General features: G+C 40.4%; 1 protein-coding gene across 1 annotated transcript in view; it reads left to right on the forward strand.

Annotated features, from left to right (window-relative positions):
* Positions 1 to 20,872, forward strand: part of LOC141108005 (interleukin-13 receptor subunit alpha-1-like) — a 178,980-nt gene extending 158,108 nt beyond the window's left edge. The window contains exon 11 of the mRNA XM_073599155.1: positions 11,070 to 20,872. Within this exon, the coding sequence (XP_073455256.1) occupies positions 11,070 to 11,174 (105 nt within the window). The 3' untranslated portion in view covers positions 11,175 to 20,872. The remainder of the gene's footprint in view (positions 1 to 11,069) is intronic.
* The last annotated feature ends 769 nt before the right edge of the window (positions 20,873 to 21,641 follow it).

The raw sequence follows: 21,641 nt of genomic DNA on the forward strand, positions 1-21,641 counted from the left end.
GCCATTTTCTCTTTTATTTTTCCTTTGCGGCAGTGATCATTGGTGTGAGTGTTCAACACTTTCCTAGTGGAAGCAGAGATATGTGCCTGGAGGAGAGGGTTCTCCCCTCCTCTCTATTATTTTTTTCCTTTTTTTTTTTCTTTTTTCTATTTTTTGGGTTCTTGGTCTGAATATGATTATCCTAATTGTGAAAACTGGCGGCATTGACCTGTTATATTATCATAGGACACATTCCCTCTAGTGGTAATCCCCCCCCTCCCTTTTTTGTTTTGGAGACAGGGTCCACATGTGAGCATTGCCCTGCTCCTGCTTGCCCCTGGGCGGGACTTTTGGTGGGAGGAGGTTTGATGGAGGCTTTTTGAGCCCTCCTATGCCAAGGGCATGACAGATTTATGCTGGACCTGTTTGTTTAGACAGGCCAACTAATCGGGAAACATACAGTATCTCACAAAAGTGAGTACACCCCTCACATTTTTGTGAATATTTTATTATACCTTTTCATGTGACAACACTGAAGAAATGACACTTTGCTATAATGTAAAGTAGTGAGTGTACAGCTTGTATAACAGTGTAAATTTGCTGTCCCCTCAAAATAACTCAACACACAGCCATTATTGTCTAAACCGCTGGCAACAAAAGTAAGTACACCCCTAAGTGAAAATGTCCAAATTGGGCCCAAAGTGTGAATATTTTGTGTGGCCACCATTATTTTCCAGCACTGCTTTAACCTTCTTGGGCATGGAGTTCACCAGAGCTTCACAGGTTGCCACTGGAGTCCTCTTCCACTCCTCCATGACGACATCACAGAGCTCGTGGATGTTGGAGATCTTGCGCTCCTCCACCTTTTATTTGAGGATGCCCCACAGATGCTCAATAGGGTTTAGGTCTGGAGACATGCTTGGCCAGTCCATCACCTTTACCTTCAGCTTCTTTAGCAAGGCATGGTCATCTTGGAGGTGTGTTTGGAGTCGTTATTATGTTGGAATACTACCCTGTGGCCCAGTCTCTGAAGGGAAGGGATCATGCTCTGCTTTAGTATGTCACGTTACATGTTGGCATTCATGCTTCCCTCAATGAACTGTAGCTCCCCAGTGCCGGCAGCACTCATGCAGTCCCAGACCATGACACTCCCACCACCATGCTTGACTGTAGGCAAGACACACTTGTCTTTGTACTCCTCACCTGGTTGTTGCCACACACGCTTGACACCATCTGGATCAAATAAGTTTATCTTGGTCGCATCAGACAATAGGACATGGTTCCAGTAATCCATGTCCTTAGTCTGCTTGTCTTCAGCAAATTGTTTCTTGGTTTTCTTGTGCATCATCTTTAGAAGAGACTTCCTTCTGGGACGACAGCCATGTAGATCAATTTGATGCAGTGTGTGTGGCGTATGGTCTGAGCACTGACAGGCTGACCCCCCCGCCCCTTCAACCTCTGCAGCAATGCTGACAACACTCATACCTCTATTTCCCAAAGACAACCTCTGGATATGACGCTGAGCACGTGCACTCAACTTCTTTGGTCAACCATGGCAAGGCCTGTTCTGAGTGGAACCTGTCCTGTTAAACCGCTGTATGGTCTTGGCCACCGTGCTGCAGCTCCATTTCAGGGTCTTGGAAATCTTCTTATAGCCTAGGCAATCTTTATGTAGAGCAACAATTCTTTTTTTCAGATCCTCAGAGAGTTCTTTGTCATGAGGTGCCATGTTGAACTTCCAGTGACCAGTATGAGAGAGTTATGCCCCGTACACACGGTCGGATTTTCCGACGGAAAATGTGTGATAGGACCTTGTTGTCGGAAATTCCGACCGTGTGTAGGCTCCATCACACATTTTCCATCGGATTTTCCGACACACAAAGTTTGAGAGCAGGATATAAAATTTTCCGACAACAAAATCCGTTGTCGGAAATTCCGATCGTGTGTACACAAATCCGACACACAAAGTGCCACGCATGCTCAGAATAAATAAAGAGATGAAAGCTATTGGCCACTGCCCCGTTTATAGTCCCGACGTACGTGTTTTACGTCACCGCGTTCAGAACGATCAGATTTTCCGACAACTTTGTGTGACCGTGTGTATGCAAGACAAGTTTGAGCCAACATCTGTCAGAAAAAATCCTAGGATTTTGTTGTCGGAATGTCCGAACAAAGTCCGACCGTGTGTACGGGACATTAGAGTGATAACACCAAATTGAACACACCTGCTCCCCATTCACACCTGAGACCTTGTAACACTAATGAGTCACATGACACCGGGGAGGGAAAATGGCTATTGGGCCCAATTTGGACATCTTCACTTAGGGATTTACTGACTTTTGTTGCCAGCGGTTTAAGCATTAATAGCTGTGTGTTGAGTTATTTTGAGGGGACAGCAAATTTACACTGTTATACAAGCTGTACACTCACTACTTTACATTATAGCAAAGTGTCATTTCTTCAGTGTTGTCACATGTAAAGATATAATAAAATATTTACAGAAATGTTAGGGGTGTACTCACTTTTGTGAGATACTGTATATACTCTTACAGCCAATGGGTTATAAATTCTTGTTACAGACAACACCCCTATAAATATCATGGACATATCCTAATACAATATTCCATTGCTGGAAAGGATTTCTGAATATTAATACAGGTTGTTTATAAGTGATCACCATTGTTAAAATGTGTGTCATAGGGAAGTGATAATCCCATTATATATTTAGTGTATTGGAGTTTATCGTTATTGCATACATTTTATATGTATGCTGCCATACCCATAATCAATAAGTAATATAGTCTACACATTATTATTTTTTACATTTTCTTTCCTTTGAGTACAACTATTATTTTAATCACTATATGAAATGCCACCTCCTGATAGTTAAAATTCTCCATTTAATTACTGTTATAGCATAAAATAATGGTCATAAATTAGCAAGTTACCAGGTTCTCTTATACATTATATCTTTTAGATAAAATCACATGGTTCCACTTGTTGTGGAAATATTAATTGTTCATATATCAGATTTTAAGGACCAAGCCTATTTCTAACTCTTGTTTACAAGTTAAAATCATTTTTTTTTTTTGCTAGAAAATTACTTAGAACCCCCAAACATTATATATATATATTATATATATATATATATATTTTTTTTTTTTTTAATAGAGACCCTAGAGAATAAAATGGAGATTGTTGCTACACTATGGGGTTGATTTACTAAAGGTCAATAGACTGTGCACCTTGGAAAGTGCAATTGCACTCTGCAAGTGCAGTTGCTCCAGAGCTTAGTAAATGAGGTAAAGCGTCACTTTGCAAAGAATACCCAATCACATGCAAGGAAAATAAAAAAAACAGAATTTTTGCTTGCACATGATTGGTTGATGAAAGTCAGCAGAGCTTCTGCTCATTTACTAAACTCTGGAGCAACTGCTCTTGCCATGTGCAACTGCACTTTCCAAAGTGCACAGTCTTTTTGCCTTTAATAAATCAACCCCTATATGTCACACCGTATTTGTACAGCGATTTTACAAACGCAATTTTTTTGGAAAAAATACACTTTTTTGAATTAAAAAATAAGAAAACAGTAGTTAGCCAATTTTTTTTCTATAATGTGAAAGATAATGTTACCCCAAGTAAATTTTTACCTAACGTTATGCTTCAAAATTGCGCACGCTCATGGAATGCTAAAAAGCTTTGCTACTTAAAAAATCTCCATAGGCGACGTTTAAAAAAGCTGTACACTCACTACTTTACATTGTACCAAAGTGTCATTTCTTCAATGTTGTCACATGAAAAGATAGAATAAAATATTTACAAAAATGTGAGGGGTGTACTCACTTTTGTGAGATACTGTATTTGTCCACCTGATACTGCCTATGCCAGCATTGGTCAAATTGTGTGCCAGCCATATAGCTTGTCCCCTAGTGTTTGTTTTGCATTGATATGGTGTATACTGCATGACGGTGCTTGCGTCAGTCTGTTTATTTCGTTCTTACTTTTCTAAAATGTCCAGATAAGCTATTGTTGTCTTTATTCTTTTATTCTGTCATAAATAAAGATTAAATAAACACATTCATCGAGACCAGAGTCCAGTTACCTGCAGTTAGAACAGGAGGCTTAGTTGGGGGGTAATGTTGCAATTTGTGGTTGTTTCCCTGCAGCTCTGGGAGGTGGTAAAAGGCTAATTAAAGGGCAACCCCAGACAACAACTGCTAAAAAGAACTGAAAAGGAATTTACATTTAGGAATCTATTTGAAAAGCAAAAGTATGGCCATAACACTACTTTAGAAAAAAAAACATAACAATGTGCTTTAAATATGTGAATTGTGCACCGCTGGATTGGGGATACCAAAGATAGGGGAGCACAATAATAATAAATTGGGAAAAAAATCTGGGTGGAGATGCTGGGTAGTGACATGTCAAAGTTACATGAATGAAAAACCCTCAGTTTTTAAGCACTTTCATCAGATAATTTAACCACTTTCTGAGTATGCAGCCACTTTATTTTATAATCCTTGCCTGTGTTCCAGTTTAAGCTGATGCCATGACCACTGCCCCAGGTTTACAGATTTAGGGTGGCTCCTTTCTCATGTAGTATCCTGTGGAGCCACCCTTGCATGCAGGGACTAGACCTGTGCCTTCCCAAATTGTGTGCACCAAAATAAACCACACAGCCATAGCCTAGGATGGCAAGGCACCCTCCTGCTTCTCCCTCCTCCAGGCTAACAGAATGAACATAGACTGCACTGACCACTGTTAAAATGTTACTAAATCCAGGACAATGCATTCATTATATTTAAGCTCCCATAGTACACAGAACATGCAAATGCAATAGTTTTAGTAAATATAAACTGTTAAATACATTTTCTCATCAGCAGACATTCAGAGGCAGCACTATCGCCTTTTAAATGCCTGCAAACTGCCTCTGCAAAGTGATTCACCATGGAGCTCTTTATAAGAGGGGTGGTAGGAACTGCAAAATAAAGTTGACCTTTTGTGGCGAAAAGTCCACTTTAAGCCAAAAAGGGCTTGTTCTTACTCTCATACACTCCATTTATATTGTGGACATATAGCTTGGTTCAAGACTGCATCCCAGTGATAGTCAACTGCAACCCCTGGCACACCAAAGGGTTGTGCATGTTATTTAGTGCTAGTCACACTACAGGAGATGTTCAGAGACTGCAAGCATGCTACAGTGCAGGAATTGGAGACATATTACTGTATACAAGACTGGTAGACATCATAAATTCCATTTACATATCAGTTCTGCGGCATTTGTTCTCCCCTACCACCTGCTGATTGATGCCTGAGGGCTGCACAGTAAGCAGGTTGAGTATGAACCCAGTGTAAAAGTGTACAATAATGCAGGGCTGCTCCACTCTACTTAAACCATCTCCTCACCAGCTCTGCAACACCAGGCCAGTAATCCACCTTACAAAATACAACAAAGTGAGAGAAGGCAGCAGCACTTCAAATTTCAAAAGAAAAATCTATCTTGCTAAGGCCTGATTCACACCTATGCATTTTTAGTGCTTTTTGCATTTTGCAGATTTGTACTACAGAACATGTTCCATAGGAAACCATGTTAAAAGGACTGTAGTGCAAATCTGCAAAATGCAAAAAGCACTAAAAATGCATAGGTGTGAATCAGGCCTTAGGCTCGATTCACACCTATGCATGTTGCTTTTGAGCGTTTTTGGAGGTTTTTTTTTCATGCTTGCCACGTTTTTGAGCAGCGTTTTTGCGGCGTTTTTGCCGCAATTTTGCCGCGATTTTGCCGCGATTTGCGTTTTGCGTTTTTTTTTTTTTTTTTTTTTTTTTACAGTTTTTTTTTTACAGTCTAAAAAAAAAAAAAAAACGGCAAAAACGCATCAAAAACGCTGCAAAAACGGTGCACTTGCGTTTTTGATGCTTGTCCATTGAATTCTATTACATGCAAAACGCTGCATTTTGCATGAAAAAAGTCCCTGACCCTTTCCAAAAATGCAGAGAAACAAAAAGGCATTGATGTGAACATGTTCCATAGGAACCCATGTTAAAAAATTCCCGTGCATTTCTGCAAAATGCAAAATGCATCAAAAAACGCGCTAGTGTGAATGGGGCCTTAATCCTCCAAAGGCAACTTCAAACAAATCATGCAAGGCACATGCAGAACTCTAGCGTAAATAGCTCAATAGAAACAGCTGAAGATCATCAGCAGCAATGTGTCTCACACTAACATGTAGTGCTGGTTGAAGAGTCTTCTAAAAGTCTGATCAACAGTGTGTTCACCCGGTGTGCAGCTTAGGCAATATACACACTGATCAGGGAATGACTCCCTCATGGTGGTCCCAGGTGTTACTCTTTTTTTATAGCTGCCTATATCGGATGGTTAAACACATTGATTAGACATCTTGAAGACTCTACATGTGAGTGTGTGACACATTGCTGCTGCCGATTTTTAGCTGTTTCTATTGAGCTGTTTGGTCTAGTTATGTGTGTGTTGCGTGATTAGTTTGCAGCTAATTCGTACCATACCTTCTTCTAGTAGAGCCTGTGCTTCAGGTTCTGGGTCTCCCCCTCCTGGCGCCCCCATCCAGCCCCAATTGGGCCGCCAGCATCTTCTATTTTCAGTCAAATACGGCTGGTGGGAAGGACAGGTTATAGTGCTTGTTGATTGGCTAAGGATGGGCGGGAGGAGGAGCATCTGTCACTGCAGCCTGTTCCATGTATTTGCCTCATCGGAAAGGCCCTTCCTGCTACTCAGATGAGCAGTGCTATTGGATGCTCCACTTAGCAGATTTACAGTATTTTTTACGGACATTTTATGTGTATAACAGGCATTCATGAACAGCTGCAAAAATTACAGATTTTTACAAACTGTCTGTGAATTTGTAGACAGTTGGCAACCCTGTTTGACATCCAATTAGGTTGCAGTGTGTAGATATATGTAGGTCACCGGCGAAAAATAATTATTAATTGTGTCAAAAAAAACCTAAAAAACATAAAAAAACTAGTTGCTGCGGTCAAAAATAAATTCCTCCAGTGGGTGAAAGAAAAATATAAAGTGAATATAGTGTTGACTGTGCTACCCCAATATCATAACCTTTAAATACACCACTCCTATTTAATTGTGAAATGAATATAACTAACCAAAAATATTTATGCAATGGTATATGATCGTTTTCACACACTATCAATCTTCATTTAGTTCACAACCATAAAAAACAAACCCTAAATATATCTCAACATAACGCCAATATAAACGTCCAAAAAAAATAAAATAAAATTGTAGTGTCCAATTATTAATAATGTGCAGTGTGGCAATTCACACAGGGGGTCCCCGTGTGGACTATCCTCTGTGAATATGATATTCCTGTGCTCTTAAATTATTCATCCGTGATATCTTGTGACAATTTCACCACTTCAGTGACAACACCACCACCACATGGATTGGCCACTCACCAGATGCCGGTATAAATGCGCCTTTGGTTCATTAAGAAGGGATAACCCCTCCACTTGTAATGTTTGTCCTTGCTGACCCCAATAAACTATGGGCATATAGTATCCATCCTCATAAAAAACAGACAGCGATCATTGTGCAGTATGTTTACACTGTTTATTTTAAAATTAGTTAAAAAGAGGCTGTGAACTCACATTTTATAGTGCCCGTAAGCTGACACCAAGCTATTCCAGCAGTTAGAATGGGTGTAAAGATGTCGCTGTATGCTTCCTATGCCGGCGTGCGGTGCAAGCTTCGTTTTTCACCTGGTTTGCGGTTCAGACCTCGTTTTCACCCGGCCGGAAGTGACGTAGTGCCTGAGGCTGCTGGGAATTACACACGACGTCACTACGTCACTTCCGGCCGGGCGAAAACGAGGTCTGAACCGCAAACCGGGTGAAAACGAGTCTTGCACTGCACGCCGGCATAGGAAGCATCTTTACACCCATTCTAACTGCTGGAATAGCTTGGTGCCAGCTTACAGGCACTATAAAATGTGAGTTCACAGTCTCTTTTTTAACTAATTTTAAACAAACAGTGCAAACATACTGCGCAATGATCACTGTCTGTTTTTTATGAGGATGGATACTATATGCCCATAGTTTATTGGGGTCAGCAAGGACAAACATTACAAGTGGAGTGGTTAACCCTTCTTAATGAACCAAAGACGCATTTATACCAGAATCTGGTAAGTGGCCAATCCATGTGGTGGTGGTGTTGTCATTGAAGTGGTGAAATTGGCACAAGATATCACGTTTTTTTTTGGACATTTATATTGGCGTTATGTTGATATATATTTAGGGTTTTTATTTTTTATGGCTATGAACTAAATGAAGATTGATAGTGTGTGAAAAGATAATATACCATTGCATAAATATTTTTGGTTAGTTATATTTATTTCACAATTGAATAAGAGTGGTGTATTTAAATGTTATGATATTGAGGTAGCGCAGTCAACACTATATTCACTTCAGGTTGCAGTGTGTGCTGGTGAAACTCCTGTGGCCTTAGGCCCATGTCATGCTGGCAAAGTGTCAAAATCACTTTCTGTGATGAATTTCACTACATCACTTCCTAAAATGCTGCAGAATCTCTGTCACTAGTAAGGGAGCAGTGACTGAACAATACATCACTTTTTTCATTAGCTACAGATCAATGCCGTATGTAGGCAGGTGCAGTCTACTTCCTCCACACATGGCGCTATTATGCAGGGGCACTGCAGTTGGAGAGGAAGTCAAGAGGAACATGGTTTCTTTATGGTTTCCTGGGTCACTGGGGGAAGCGATTCAATTGGATGCTGCTGCCCCACGTGACTCTAAAAGCCATTTTGGGTCAGGCAGAACCTATTTAAGGTCCTGACTCCCAGGCTTGGTGAACATTTTGCAAGTGAGTAGAGTAGGGACAGGTACCCCACCGCGTAGGGACAGAACTAGCAGCGGGATAAGGTTCCTGACGAGGAGGGAAAGTGTAGGGCTCGGAATTTCTCTGGACACCTTCCAGTTTGGCCACGAGACAGCCAGGCCATACTCTGCCCCTCCTAACAGGCACTGTCAATTCGGCTGAAACCTGCTCTTTACACGCTGCTATATCTGTGAGTGTTCCCTGTTGGGTTGTCTTTCTTCTGGGTTTATTGTGAACTGTCTTTGCATTATTTCAATACAAGTTCTTTCATCGCACTTGTACTGTGTCTGTTATTCCTGCCGCACCACACTACACCCCATCTACGTGTAGACAAAAATAAATTGAGTTTTAGAAATGTTGTCATATGTCAGATATTGGCAGTGACAAAATTATTAGTGAAATAGAACTGAAGGCAAAACTGCATGCAGTACTTTTTCAGTGCAGTGGGCTGTGATGCAAACTACTGCAACACCATGCCACACCACTGCATGAATGGAACTTGTAATTTTTCAATAAAGTTCTAAGAAAGAAAATAGTGCAATGCACCAGGATCAGTGCAGCTTGCTGGTGTGGACAAGCCCTAAATTGGGGAACAACCCCCCCCCCCATGTCAGTAGTTTAGTAGTTAGTAAGATTAAAGCGGAGCTCCACCCAAAAGGGGAAGCTCCACTTATCTGCCTCATCCCCCTTCGCTGTCACATTTGGCACCTTTTGGTGGGGAGAGGGGGAGCAGGTACCTGGTTTTGACAGGTACCCGCTCCCACTTCCAGGTGATCTCGCCGATGCGAGATCACCCGGAAATTCAGCTCCCCTCCTTCCCCTGCCACCAGGCCATTCAGAAAGCACTGCAAGCTTTGCGCATGCGCAGTAGGGAATCGCGCAGTAGGGAACCGGCTTCACGGCCAGTTTCCCTTACAAGCAATGGTGACAAGAGCAGTTGAGAGCTGAAAAAAAAATTGGCTGGGGTGAAGGCACCAAGGGATCCCTGGACAGGTAAGTGTCCTAATATTAAAAGTCAGCAGCTACAGTATTTGAAGTTTTTTTTCTGAAGGAGCCTGTAGCTCCTGTTTAAAGCTCCAGAATGACTAAATGTCACCGAGATTCATATTAGTAATTGGTCTTTGGGATTCTGGTTGATATTATCTAGACATGAATAAGAATGATGTACATTCTTATATTTATTACAAGAATGTTCAGTATTTTTTTTTAATACCAACAAACATATCTATAGAAAATATTAATATGAAGAAAATAGCATTTATTGCATATGCATTTAATGATCAAAGCTCAATTTTTAATCTAGGCACATCTAGGCACATCTAGGCACTAAAACTAGAACTAGCTCCTGTAAGCATGCTACCCACCGTGGCTGTGTGTGTACATAACAGTGGAAAATAAGTGTTAAGATCTAAGCTGTATTATTCTGTGCATGTTTCCTGTCTGCCTTGGAAAGGCCTTAACCACTTCCTACAGGAAGAGCACTGATTGTTAAAACAATTTTTATGCATCATTCTATATAGCTAAGATGCAACACATTATAAAAAATATCTGCTTAAAGGTTGGAAGCAAGTACTTAAATTAAAATGATCATTCTCAATAAAGGGGAAGCACGTTATATCATGTTGATTACAACATTAGTACCAACACTTGTTACATAAACTTAGCTGTGCGGAGATACAGAATAAATTAGAGTGGACCTCCATTGCTTTGCTATTTAATCCATCTAGCTCTTGCCAATAGATGGACCTTTGTAAAGAAATAAAGCTGAACAAACCAATCAGATTAATTTCCACTGTTGGATAAGACATTTAATGATAAGTGTGGAGCAAAAGGCTGGCAAAAACAGGTGGTTGTCCCACCAAGAACTATGGATTGTAGGACATCTGCCTGTACTCAAAGTTGGCACGGTGGCACAAGGAAAGGTAAACACTTCTGGAACTCTTTAGAACCTGTTGTACAAAGATTTTCCAACAAAAAGTCTCTGTGTATGATAAGAAATGTTTTAAGAATTGGAAGCACTCCTGATTGTCAATCGGGGAGAGCCAACAAGACCAAGTCCTCAATCAGTTGTTTTTGGCTGTAACTAAATCTGTTTAAACAAACACATAAACATGTTTAACTTACGGTATTAAAAACTTTCATTATCTGTTTCTATTACCAAACATTAAAGCATTTACAGTATTATATTTTGTTTTTCTTACAGCAGTGGCTAAAGAATGGCAGAACTGTATACAATGAGCCCAGCAAGGAAGAGATATGTCCTATTTCTATGTTGGAAACCCCTCTAACATCTCCGCCCATGGAATAGCTCTACATTCTTCAAACCAAATGGAAAATGTGAAGACAATTTCTATTCTGGTCCTTAGGTTTACATCTCATGACAGCTGAAAGTTAAACACAAGCATTGTTGCGACTGATCACTGCCATGGTTTCTGGACTCTGGACGCAGGTGATGAGGAAAAGAACTCCACTTTGTGTATATATTCACCAAGTAGAACTAATGCTTCTGACCTCTCATCAACAGGCGGGGGGGAGATTTCCTATGTTAAGCAATATTTTCTCACCTGCTGTTGTGTCTGTGTTACATAAAGTTGATAAGGTAGCCAGTCTCAGTACTTGAGGTCATACCTACTTACATACTATAAAATACTCAGGAAAAAAATGTATTGGCCTGACCACCACTGTTCATTTGCAGGTGAATGCAACAGCAGAAATTAAAGGGAGGTGTAGAGTTTGCTAAGAGGAATCACAGGACACTCTATAGCTTTAGTAGCATACAGCCACCTCTTCTTTCTCAACAGGCTCATGGCTAGTATACTGTACTGTCTTGTCTATTGTACATACTGTATTGTCTATTGGTGACTTTGTATATAAAGCAAATGCATACTGCCTCCAGAAGCACATTAATGCTATTCAGGATATTCAGATACCATATAGGGCTGACTTATGTTTTCCACCAGTTCCACTGTGATTAAACTTGAACTCCAAGGACATGCAGCAGGGCTTCCCCCAATCACACCTGCATCCTCCTACTCCATGCAATTGGCCCCCACAACTGCTTCTCTTTGACCCTCTGTCTGTCGGTTACACTTCGACATTATCATGTACAAGGTAGGAACAGCAGTCCTGCATTGTAAGTGAGAACACAGATGGCTTTTAATTAGTATGCTAGGCAAAAACAAGCATTTAACGTTTCCAGAGTTTTTAACTTCCCCAACTTTAATAGTCTTTTTTTTTTCAATTGTTTTTATTATTAATGTTTTAAAAGAGTAAAAATAACAAAAGCACAGTGCAGAGCAGCAAACAATCCTCGCTAGCTCTGTATAGACAAAGGTACATATGTGGGGGAAACAGAACCTCTGAAAATCTTGGCAAATAGGTGGGTATTCCCTAATCTCACGAGTGAGCATTTGACCATCATTAGAAGTGGACTGGAATAACATATTTTGTGTTATAACATGGGAATAAAACCTGCAAAACAATTGTGGTTACTAGGAAGTGGTCTTCCATACGATCACCCCTTGGATCATAGTGTGGAACAACAAGACTCAAGATATCGAGGTCAAGACTATTTTGACTAGTAATCATCATTAAGTAAAGCCCACATCCAGTGACCACGGCTTGCATAGTATTACTCGTTGGCAAGCATTGAAATGGTTCCATAAAGGGGCTCCAGACCGCCAAATATGAACATCAAGAGCTTAAATAAGAAGTATGAAGGAAAAGCTAAGAGGACATGGTGCCAAGGCTGGCCTAAGTTGAGGGAACAAGCAAAGAGAAAAGAAAGATAAAGGGGGGGAAGAAGAAGAAAAGAGATGGGTCCGTCTGGGGATCCAGTATCAACTTATTCGTACTATATGATTCAGTCATTTGGAACCTGTAAGTAAGCAAGCCAAGGGGACCATATTTTGTCAAAATTGGATTGTTTCTCTTGTAAGACACTCACTATTTTTTTCATTCAACATGATCCATGTAAGTTTTCGTTTTACTATCACAATGTCCATGATGGGGCTTTTCCATGCTGTCGCTATCGCGATTTTGGCTGCTAGAAATATAAAGTAGATCAAGGTCTGAGTTTGTCATGGAACATTTTCAACAGACTTATTTAGTAGGGAGCGATGCAACTTTAATAGTTTTTAAATAATTTTACACCATTCGTGCATGCTACATATATTATCAGCAGACGTTTACATTGTACAATGCTTTATCTGAGCAGATAGTAGAGAATTTAAAACAGATGCTGCAGATAAGTGCAGCACCTTCTGAAACTAACCACCACTGATCAGTTTTGCATGTTGTTTCTTAAAGCTTTTCTTAGAAATCTCAGAATTGTGGGGAAAAAAAGCCATTTTGTAATGGGAAATGTCTACTTTTTTGACAAACACCATTCAAAATTTAATGTGACTTACAAAGAAAATAGTTATTACTTTATCTGCCCCATTGCTCACGCTGCCTGAATCTGCTGCATTAAAGATCTTGGCTTGCTGAAGAATATTCAGCATTCAACACATCCTGTAATGCTGAATGCCAGCATCCCCTGCTGAACTCTGTGGTTCCCTCCACCAGCCCCTACATCATCACAAGATAAAGTAGTGATGTAGGGGTGGAGGAAGGAACCACGGAGAACATTGCAGGGCAGACATCCAAAATATCCAAAAGTGAGCCAGAGACCTTAAAGCAAGGTTCTTTTCTAAAGTGGAACTATACCCTCCCATCCTTTTCAGCCAAGGAAGCTGCCATCTTAGGCTATGTTTGATCCCCAATTGTCATGGTGCTGCACATGTGATCAGTTATGTCAGCAGCCATTTGATGGTTTGACAGTTTGGTTAAGAGTACAAGCAAATGTGACAGTCAGCATGCCAGGGATGTATTCCAAAACTGTTAAATCTATAGGTTTAGTTCCGTTTAAAAAAGAAGTATGGGAATGTTTTTTTTTTTTTACAATCATACTTACCTAGGTGGATGCAGCATCAATCCAATGATGCATCTGTCCCCTGCCAGCTCTAACACTGAGAACTGAGTGAATAAAATCCTCGTCGATCACTCGATTCTCCGGGCTACCTTAGCAGAGATCTAGTGACTGTCAGTTTGAGATTTGGCTGTACTTCTCCTTTAAGGGCAGCGGAGTTCAATGCCATTGTGAGGGGAATAGGTAAGTATTAATCATTTTCAAAGAGTGGAAATGATTGGCCACTAAGACCCCTTTCACACTGCTGTCAATCAAATCCAGTTATGGAGCAGGGCTGAGCTAGGCTGTGTCTGTCAATAAGGTGTGCCACCTTATGAAGCGGCTGCTTGTGGTGCGCACTCAGAAGAGGAGGAGCCTAGAACGCCAGCAGGGGACCCTGAATGAGGAGGTTCAGGGCCTCTCTGTGCAAATCCATTGCAGAGTGGAGGTAAGTATAACATGCTTATTATTTTTAAAAAAATCATTCTAACATATTCAGGCTTTTAGGCAGGTTTGACCTTGCTATTTAAAGCCAAATGATAAGCATTTCATTAAAATGTTGTAACTATCAGGAAGCCTCTAAGGACTTTGTTCTATGTGTAATTGATTCAATGGATATTGAACTCTTACAACATGAACTGCTTGAACAGAAATGTATTTACTACTGTACCTAAATTTATATATCCATTTAACCAAAGCTTACAGGATATAAAGAAATATGTTTTGTGTTAATTTTTTCAAATATAGGGAGTGATTTACTAAGGGCAGGTTCAAACATGTGTTTCTTCACAAAAATGCAGCTCTTTGCACAGGTGTGAACTTGCCTTAAAGCGGTAGTAAACCGCAGGTGGTTAAAGAAAAAAAATCCCTGCAAGGCAATATCCTAATGTGCTAGTATGCATCACATACTAGCACATTATGAGAAAATTACCTCAGAACGAAGCCCTCCAGCGCCGCAATGTCCTTGCTGAGACGGCTGATCTCTTCCCCTGGTGTTCCTTTCCGGGTTTGCCGCCTCCGGCTACATGAGTGGCTGGGAGCGCAATGACATTACTCCTGCGTATAGCCGGCATTTACAGCATGGGCTATGAATGTCCAGATCTTCAGAGCACATGCGGTGATGTCATCGCCTGCATACACTCTGAATATCCCCTAAACTTTGAAAGTTTAGGAGATATTCACAGTACTTACAGGTAAGCCTTATTATAGGCTTACCTGTAGGTACAAGTGGTGTAACAGAGTTTACTACCACTTTAAAGGAACACATTTTCATTAAAGCTTTACTTGGAACACCAAATCAGATTATAGCTTTTCTGAGCCAATGGAAAAAATGTAGTAGTTTAGTAAATCTGCCACATAGAATTTACTGATCTTTATGGTGTGCTGCACACTTGCTTTGCTGACAAATACATTGACCAACACCGAAAGCATTTGTCACACTCTAATGCCGCGTACACACGGTCGGATTTTCCAACAGGAAATGTTGGATGTAAGCTTGTTGGCTGAAAGTCCGACTGTGTATGCTCCATCAGACATTTGTTATCAGACTTTCCGCCAGCAAATGTTGGCTAGCAGGTTCTCAAATTTTCCGCTAACAAAACTTTGTTGTCCGACTTTCTGATCGTGTGTACACAAGTCCGTCGCACAAAAGTTCACGCATGCTGCTCGGTCTTGTAAAACTAGCGTTCGTAATGGAGATATCACGTACGTCTTGTACGTCACTATGTTTTTAATTGTTGGCCAACACTTGTGTGACCGTGTGTATGCAAGACAAGTTGGAGCCAACATCCTTCGAACAAAAATCCACAGTTTTGTTGTCGGTAAGTGCGATCGTGTGTACGGGGCATAAAACATTCAACACCTCTGGGAGTGTCAGGTGTCCATACTTTATACTGCAGTGTGGTTCCACCCACTGGCCCTTGTGTCGCAATGATCACTCCCAAAAGTGTTGAAATGCTCCAAAAAAGGCTGTTACACTGCAAAATGAGCAAAGACAGTGGACATGGGCTGCGGGAGAGGTAAGTATAATACTTCTTTTGCAACAAACTTGTATTAGGATTTAAGAGTAATGCCCCGTACACACGGTCGGATTTTCCGATGGAAAATGTCCGATCGGAGCGTGTTGTCGGAAATTCCGCCCGTGTGTGGGCTCTATCGGACATTTTCCATCGGATTTTCCGACACACAAAGTTTGAGAGCAGAAGATAAAATTTTCCGACAACAAAATATGTTGTCGGAAATTCCGATCGTGTGTACACAAATCCGACAGACAAAGTGCCACGCATGCTCAGAATAAATAAAGAGATGAAAGCTATTGGCCACTGCCCCGTTTATAGTCCCGACGTACGTGTTTTACGTCACCGCGTTCAGAACGATTGGATTTTCCGACAACTTTGTGTAACCGTGTGTATGCAAGACAAGTTTGAGCCAACATCCGTCGGAAAAAATCCTAGGATTTTGTTGTCGGAATGTCCGAACAAAGTCCGACCGTGTGTACGTCCTATTAGAATGGTAGGAGTATACATAATTTATGTTGAGCAAAACGGAACACAGAGAAGGATGCAGCCTGATGTAGTGATAGCTGTTGCCTTTCCTTGGAGATGTTCAGGGGGTTATTTACGAAAGGCAAATCCACTTTGCACTACAAGTGCAAAGTGCACTTGAAATTGCACTGAAAGTGCACTTGGAAGTGCAGTCGCTGTAAATCTGAGGGGAAGATCTGAAATGAGGGGAAACTCTGCTGATTTTATCATCCAATCATGTGCAAGCTAAAATGCTGTTTTTTTAATTTCCTTGCATGTCCCCCTCGGATCTGCGACTGCACTTCCAAGTGCACTTTCAGTGCAATTTCAAGTGCACTTTAAACTTGTAGTGCAAAGAGGATTTGCCTTTCGCAAATAACCCCCACAGTCTGTGTTATTGGGGCCATGTACCAAGAAAGTGCTGCCAGGTGACCTGAGAAGGTGTTCTCTGTGTCTGTGGGCGACTTGAGATAGAGAAAAAAAAATGGTGTCTAAAGCTTGAGTTTGGCAGCAGAAGTGTCCTGTGTCTGTGCAAAGTAACAAGAGTCCTGTGTTCTATGTAAGGTCTACAACCCCTGGGAGCTGTGATTTGAGAAAAAATGATGCCCTGCTTTGTGACTTACATTATGCCTTGCTATGTAACAAGTCACTGGCATGCCCCTTTTATATGTGACCATACTGTTAATAATCTTTACAGATTAGCTTGTGAAAGGCATATTGTCACAGGCTTTATCTAAAACTTCATTGTAACATCAAACCTACATATTCCTACCTCCTTACACCTGTTATGTTTTTAGTTGTAAAATGCAGTGTCAAACCACTTTGTTTTTATCATGTTGTTTTGACTCAAAAGTTAAATATGCATGTTAAATGAAACTTGTACTGGGAGAAATATGGGGGCTACCATTGCTGATCTCACTGCCAGTTGGCTGGCTGTCATACCGGTCCAGTGGATCTAGGTCTCCGAGTCAAGGTTCTGTTTCAAGTGTGATCAGCAGTTCTGATTTTACTCCCACTGACTGTATGCGTGTTCTGGGTTCGTGACTAGGAGAGTATTTAAGTCTGAGAAATTCAGGCAGCTAGCTTTTTCAGAAGCAGGTGAGCAATGAAAACGACATATTTTCTTCAATACAGCTTTTATCATGGAAGCACGAATTGATTACTTTCTAGTAGTAACAGAATATACAGCAAAGGGGGGGGGGAACAAGAACTGGCACTGTTTGTATGGTGCAGCTATTTACCCTTAGGGCTTTCTTGATTATTTGTTGGATGGAATGCAGTTCTGCAAGATGCCTGTGTTGGGATACTCAGAAAAACTTAAATTGGGTAAAAACTGCAATAGTCTCCATTCTTGAAAGGTGCCTATGCCGAGTGGATGATCAACTGTGTTCACACAATGCAGCATAATAGCCACTTGGCACAGACCCTAAACTTAGTATAGATCACTGGAGTAATGGAGGCTACTTCAGTCGTTTCCAGCTTCCAGGGGCATCTGCAAAGGTATGGTATTTGCATAGTTACATTGGTCCAAGCTGGAACAATGTAACCATGTTTAAAATATCCATACCTGGAATTTATCTTTAAAGCAGATTCAACTGACAGCCAACACTTTGTGAGTTCTGAGATTTACCCAAAAATGTGTCTTTTGTGGTTTGTGGGTCTCACTATGCAAGACTGAGTCCAGCTTAAAGTGAAAATAAAATGTATTAATACATTTTGGCACTTGCAAACTAAGGGGGTTATTTACTAAAGGAAAATCCACTTTGCACTGCAAGTGCACTTGAAACTGCACTAAAAGTGCACTTGGAAGTAAAGTCGCTGTAGATCCGAGGGGTACATGCGAGGAAAATAACAAACAACATTTTAGCTTGCACATGATTGGATGATAAAATCAACAGAGCTTCCCCTCATTTCAGATCTACCTCTTAGATGTAGAGCGACTGCACTTCCAAGTGCACTTTCAGTGCAATTTCAAGTGCACTTGCAGTGCAAAGTAGATCTGCCTTTCGTAAATAACCCCCTAATGCCCCATACACCGTCGGATTTTCCGACGGAAAATGTGTGATAGGACCTTGTTGTCGGAAATTCCGACCGTGTGTAGGCTCCATCACACATTTTCCATCGGAATTTCCGACACACAAAGTTTGAGAGCTTGCTATAAAATTTTCCGACAACAAAATCCGTTGTCGGAAATTCCAATCGTGTGTACACAAATCCGACGCACAAAGTGCCACGCATGCTCAGAATAAATTAAGAGACGAAAGCCATTGGCTACTGCCCCGTTTATAGTCCCGACGTACGTGTTTTACGTCACTGCGTTCAGAACTATCGGATTTTCCGACAACTTTGTGTGACTGTGTGTATGCAAGACAAGTTTGAGCCAACATCCGTCGGAAAAAATCCATGGATTTTGTTGTCGGAATGTCCGATCAATGTCCGACCGTGTGTACAGGGCATAAATCTTTAGACATTAATGTGGGATTTTCTTTTATTGATCCTGTGTACTTCTATTTCTCCTGCACCCTGTTTTAGCAATTGTCCTATTAGCCCATGAGAAAAAGCATTGGTATGTGTTACCTTTAGGCGACTTTGACATAAACCATCCAACCGGGTCCACCTGTCCGTTTTTCAGGTGGACCCGATTGGAACCTCTATTCTCTTCTATGGAGTGGCAAGTGTAAATGGGCACGTGTCCGTTTACACTCCTCTATATGCAATCTAATCTGCTAAAAACAGACGGATGGGGATCCCCTTCCGTCCAGCAGATCAGATTGGATGACAGTCGGGTGTAAATCTTACCACCCATAGAGGAGAGGGGACCCTGTCTGTATCAGCTCTGCATAAGCAGAGTGAACATGGACCTGTCATCTACCTGCTCAGCGGGTATCAGCAGACAGATCCCCTGCTATGCCAGCTAGCGCAGGCAGAGTCTGCCCCATGTATATGGCTTGAGTTTCATTTAGTACAGCTTACACATTCCTAAAATAGTGGTTATGTCATCTTTGACTAGTGAAAAACCCACCCTCAGTATACTCTAGAGGGGATTGTTGGGGAAAAGGGAGTCTGGGCTGACCTAGGAGTTGATTTTAACCACTCATGGACCGCCACACGCCGATATACGTCCTAACTTTGAAGAGGAATATCGTTGTTATGGCAGCAGCTAGCTGCCATAACACCGGTATTCTCTTCTTCGGCCGATGGTCCGGTTTTTTTTTTATTATTATTATTATTGTTGCATTTTAGTGTAAGTATGAGATCTGAGGTCTTTTTGACCCCAGATCTCATATTTAAGAGGTCCTGTCATGCTTTTTTTCTATTACAAGGGATGTTTTATTTGTAGGTAAAAATTGCAAAGTGGAAGTGACTGTCCCAATAGAGACTTTACATACAAAAATTCAATGACTTAAGCAAATAAATGGTGAATAGATCCAGTCTGTTGCCTAAAACTCCTGAGCAATTTCCAGGACTTCTCATTCTGTGCTTTCATACCATTGCCTATACAGATTAAGACACAGGGGCTAAGAAATTCAACTGTACAAAATTATGGACGTCATGATCTTAACATTAATAGTTCATCTATAGTTCATCTTCCACTTGACATAGTATGGTATTTCTGCAGTAAAATTTGATGCCATTCAGTTATTGGCCAACATACATTAAAAAGGGATGTGGCATTTGGTAATTAGCAAAAAGTATGTAAACCGGGTGATACTTGCAGTGAGTCCACAAGCTGAATTTCAATTAGATATCATATAAATCACATTCATATATATATATATATATATATATATATATATATATATATATATATATATATATATATATATATACACCCACCCACTGACAAATTTTCAATCTATAATTTTAATGGTAAGTTTATTTTAACAGTGAGAGACAGAATAACAGCAACATAAAAATCCAGAAAAACGCATTTCAAAAAAGCTATGAATTGATTTGCATTTTAATGAGTGAAATAACTATTTGACCCCTTCGCAGGGGATCAAATACTTTTTCCCCTCACTGTATATATAGTCTCGATACCAGTTTCTTATAATCCTTTGCACATCAGAGTCAAGGGGGCAGAGGCAGGACTCTTGGTCAATTATTGCTTTGCAAATTACTGTCAGTCATTATTCCCGTGGGCAGAAACAAAGAGCAGAATGATGACCTCCCTAATGTGTGTCTGCCCATTTGGTGTCCAACCACAGCATGGGGTGGACTGGTGACAAAGCTGAATTAACTGTTCTTTCAAGGGGTGTGAATACTTTTTCAAGGCACTGTATGTATATACTGTAAATGTTGCCTGGAGTCAAACTTTAAACAGCATTTAAAATGTTTTTGCACATTTTTACTTTATTATTCCTTTGTAAATAAGTACTTTTTAAGGACAATGTGTATTACATTTGTTTTCAAATGATGCTCTTTATAATTACACACACACCATGGTGTAATTATGGAAAATGTGAGATGTAAATATGTTGTACTGTCTGAGATTTTAACACAGAGTTTATGATAATAAAGTATCTATTTATCTCATCTCATCTCATTTATCTTATCTCATCTATACTATTGTACTATTGTAATACTATTCCTTAAATACAAATACATTTTGGACAATACTACATGCGCTTCATACTGAAGGATATATAAGACACCTAACCCTCTGCAATGTACACTGGCAAATAAAGGTGCATCATTGTTGTGTCAATACACCTTATGGTTGCATTACTTATTTTTGCAAGTTGGTTCAACCTAAGCAGCAAGGGTCAGATTTGCATTACTCAAGTTGTATCTGTTAATGTATTTTTTTTATATATAACATCAGCAAACTCTTATTGCTTACTGAATATGTAGGAAATCCACATCATTAATTCCCTCAAAGTAGCTGAAAAACCAACGTCCCTTTGATACTCTACACACTATGGCCATCTTGGGTGGAAGACAATTAACCAAGGAACCCAAGTTGGGAAGAGCTGCTCTAGTCAATGAAAAAATGCATTTTGTTTAATATCAGGTAGCAGAAGGAGAATTTCTAGAAGAATAATTTAGCAATGGCAGTCTCTGTGGTTTTCTCAGAAAGGGTTTACAGTACTTTTAGAGAATAAAATACTGGCCATCAAACCTCCCTCAAAATGAAACTGCTGACTCTTGATGTTTTCATTTGTACCTTTAGTTACTACATCTACAGCTCACATTACATTAAAGCAGAGTTCCGGCCGAAATATGACTTAAGATAAAAATACCCCTACAATACTCATGCAATGTAACAAAGGTATGCTGCAACTATGCCCAATGTTCTATCTGT

This window comes from Aquarana catesbeiana, linkage group LG09, assembly GCF_042186555.1.
Source record: "Aquarana catesbeiana isolate 2022-GZ linkage group LG09, ASM4218655v1, whole genome shotgun sequence".
NCBI classification, from domain to species: domain Eukaryota; kingdom Metazoa; phylum Chordata; class Amphibia; order Anura; family Ranidae; genus Aquarana; species Aquarana catesbeiana.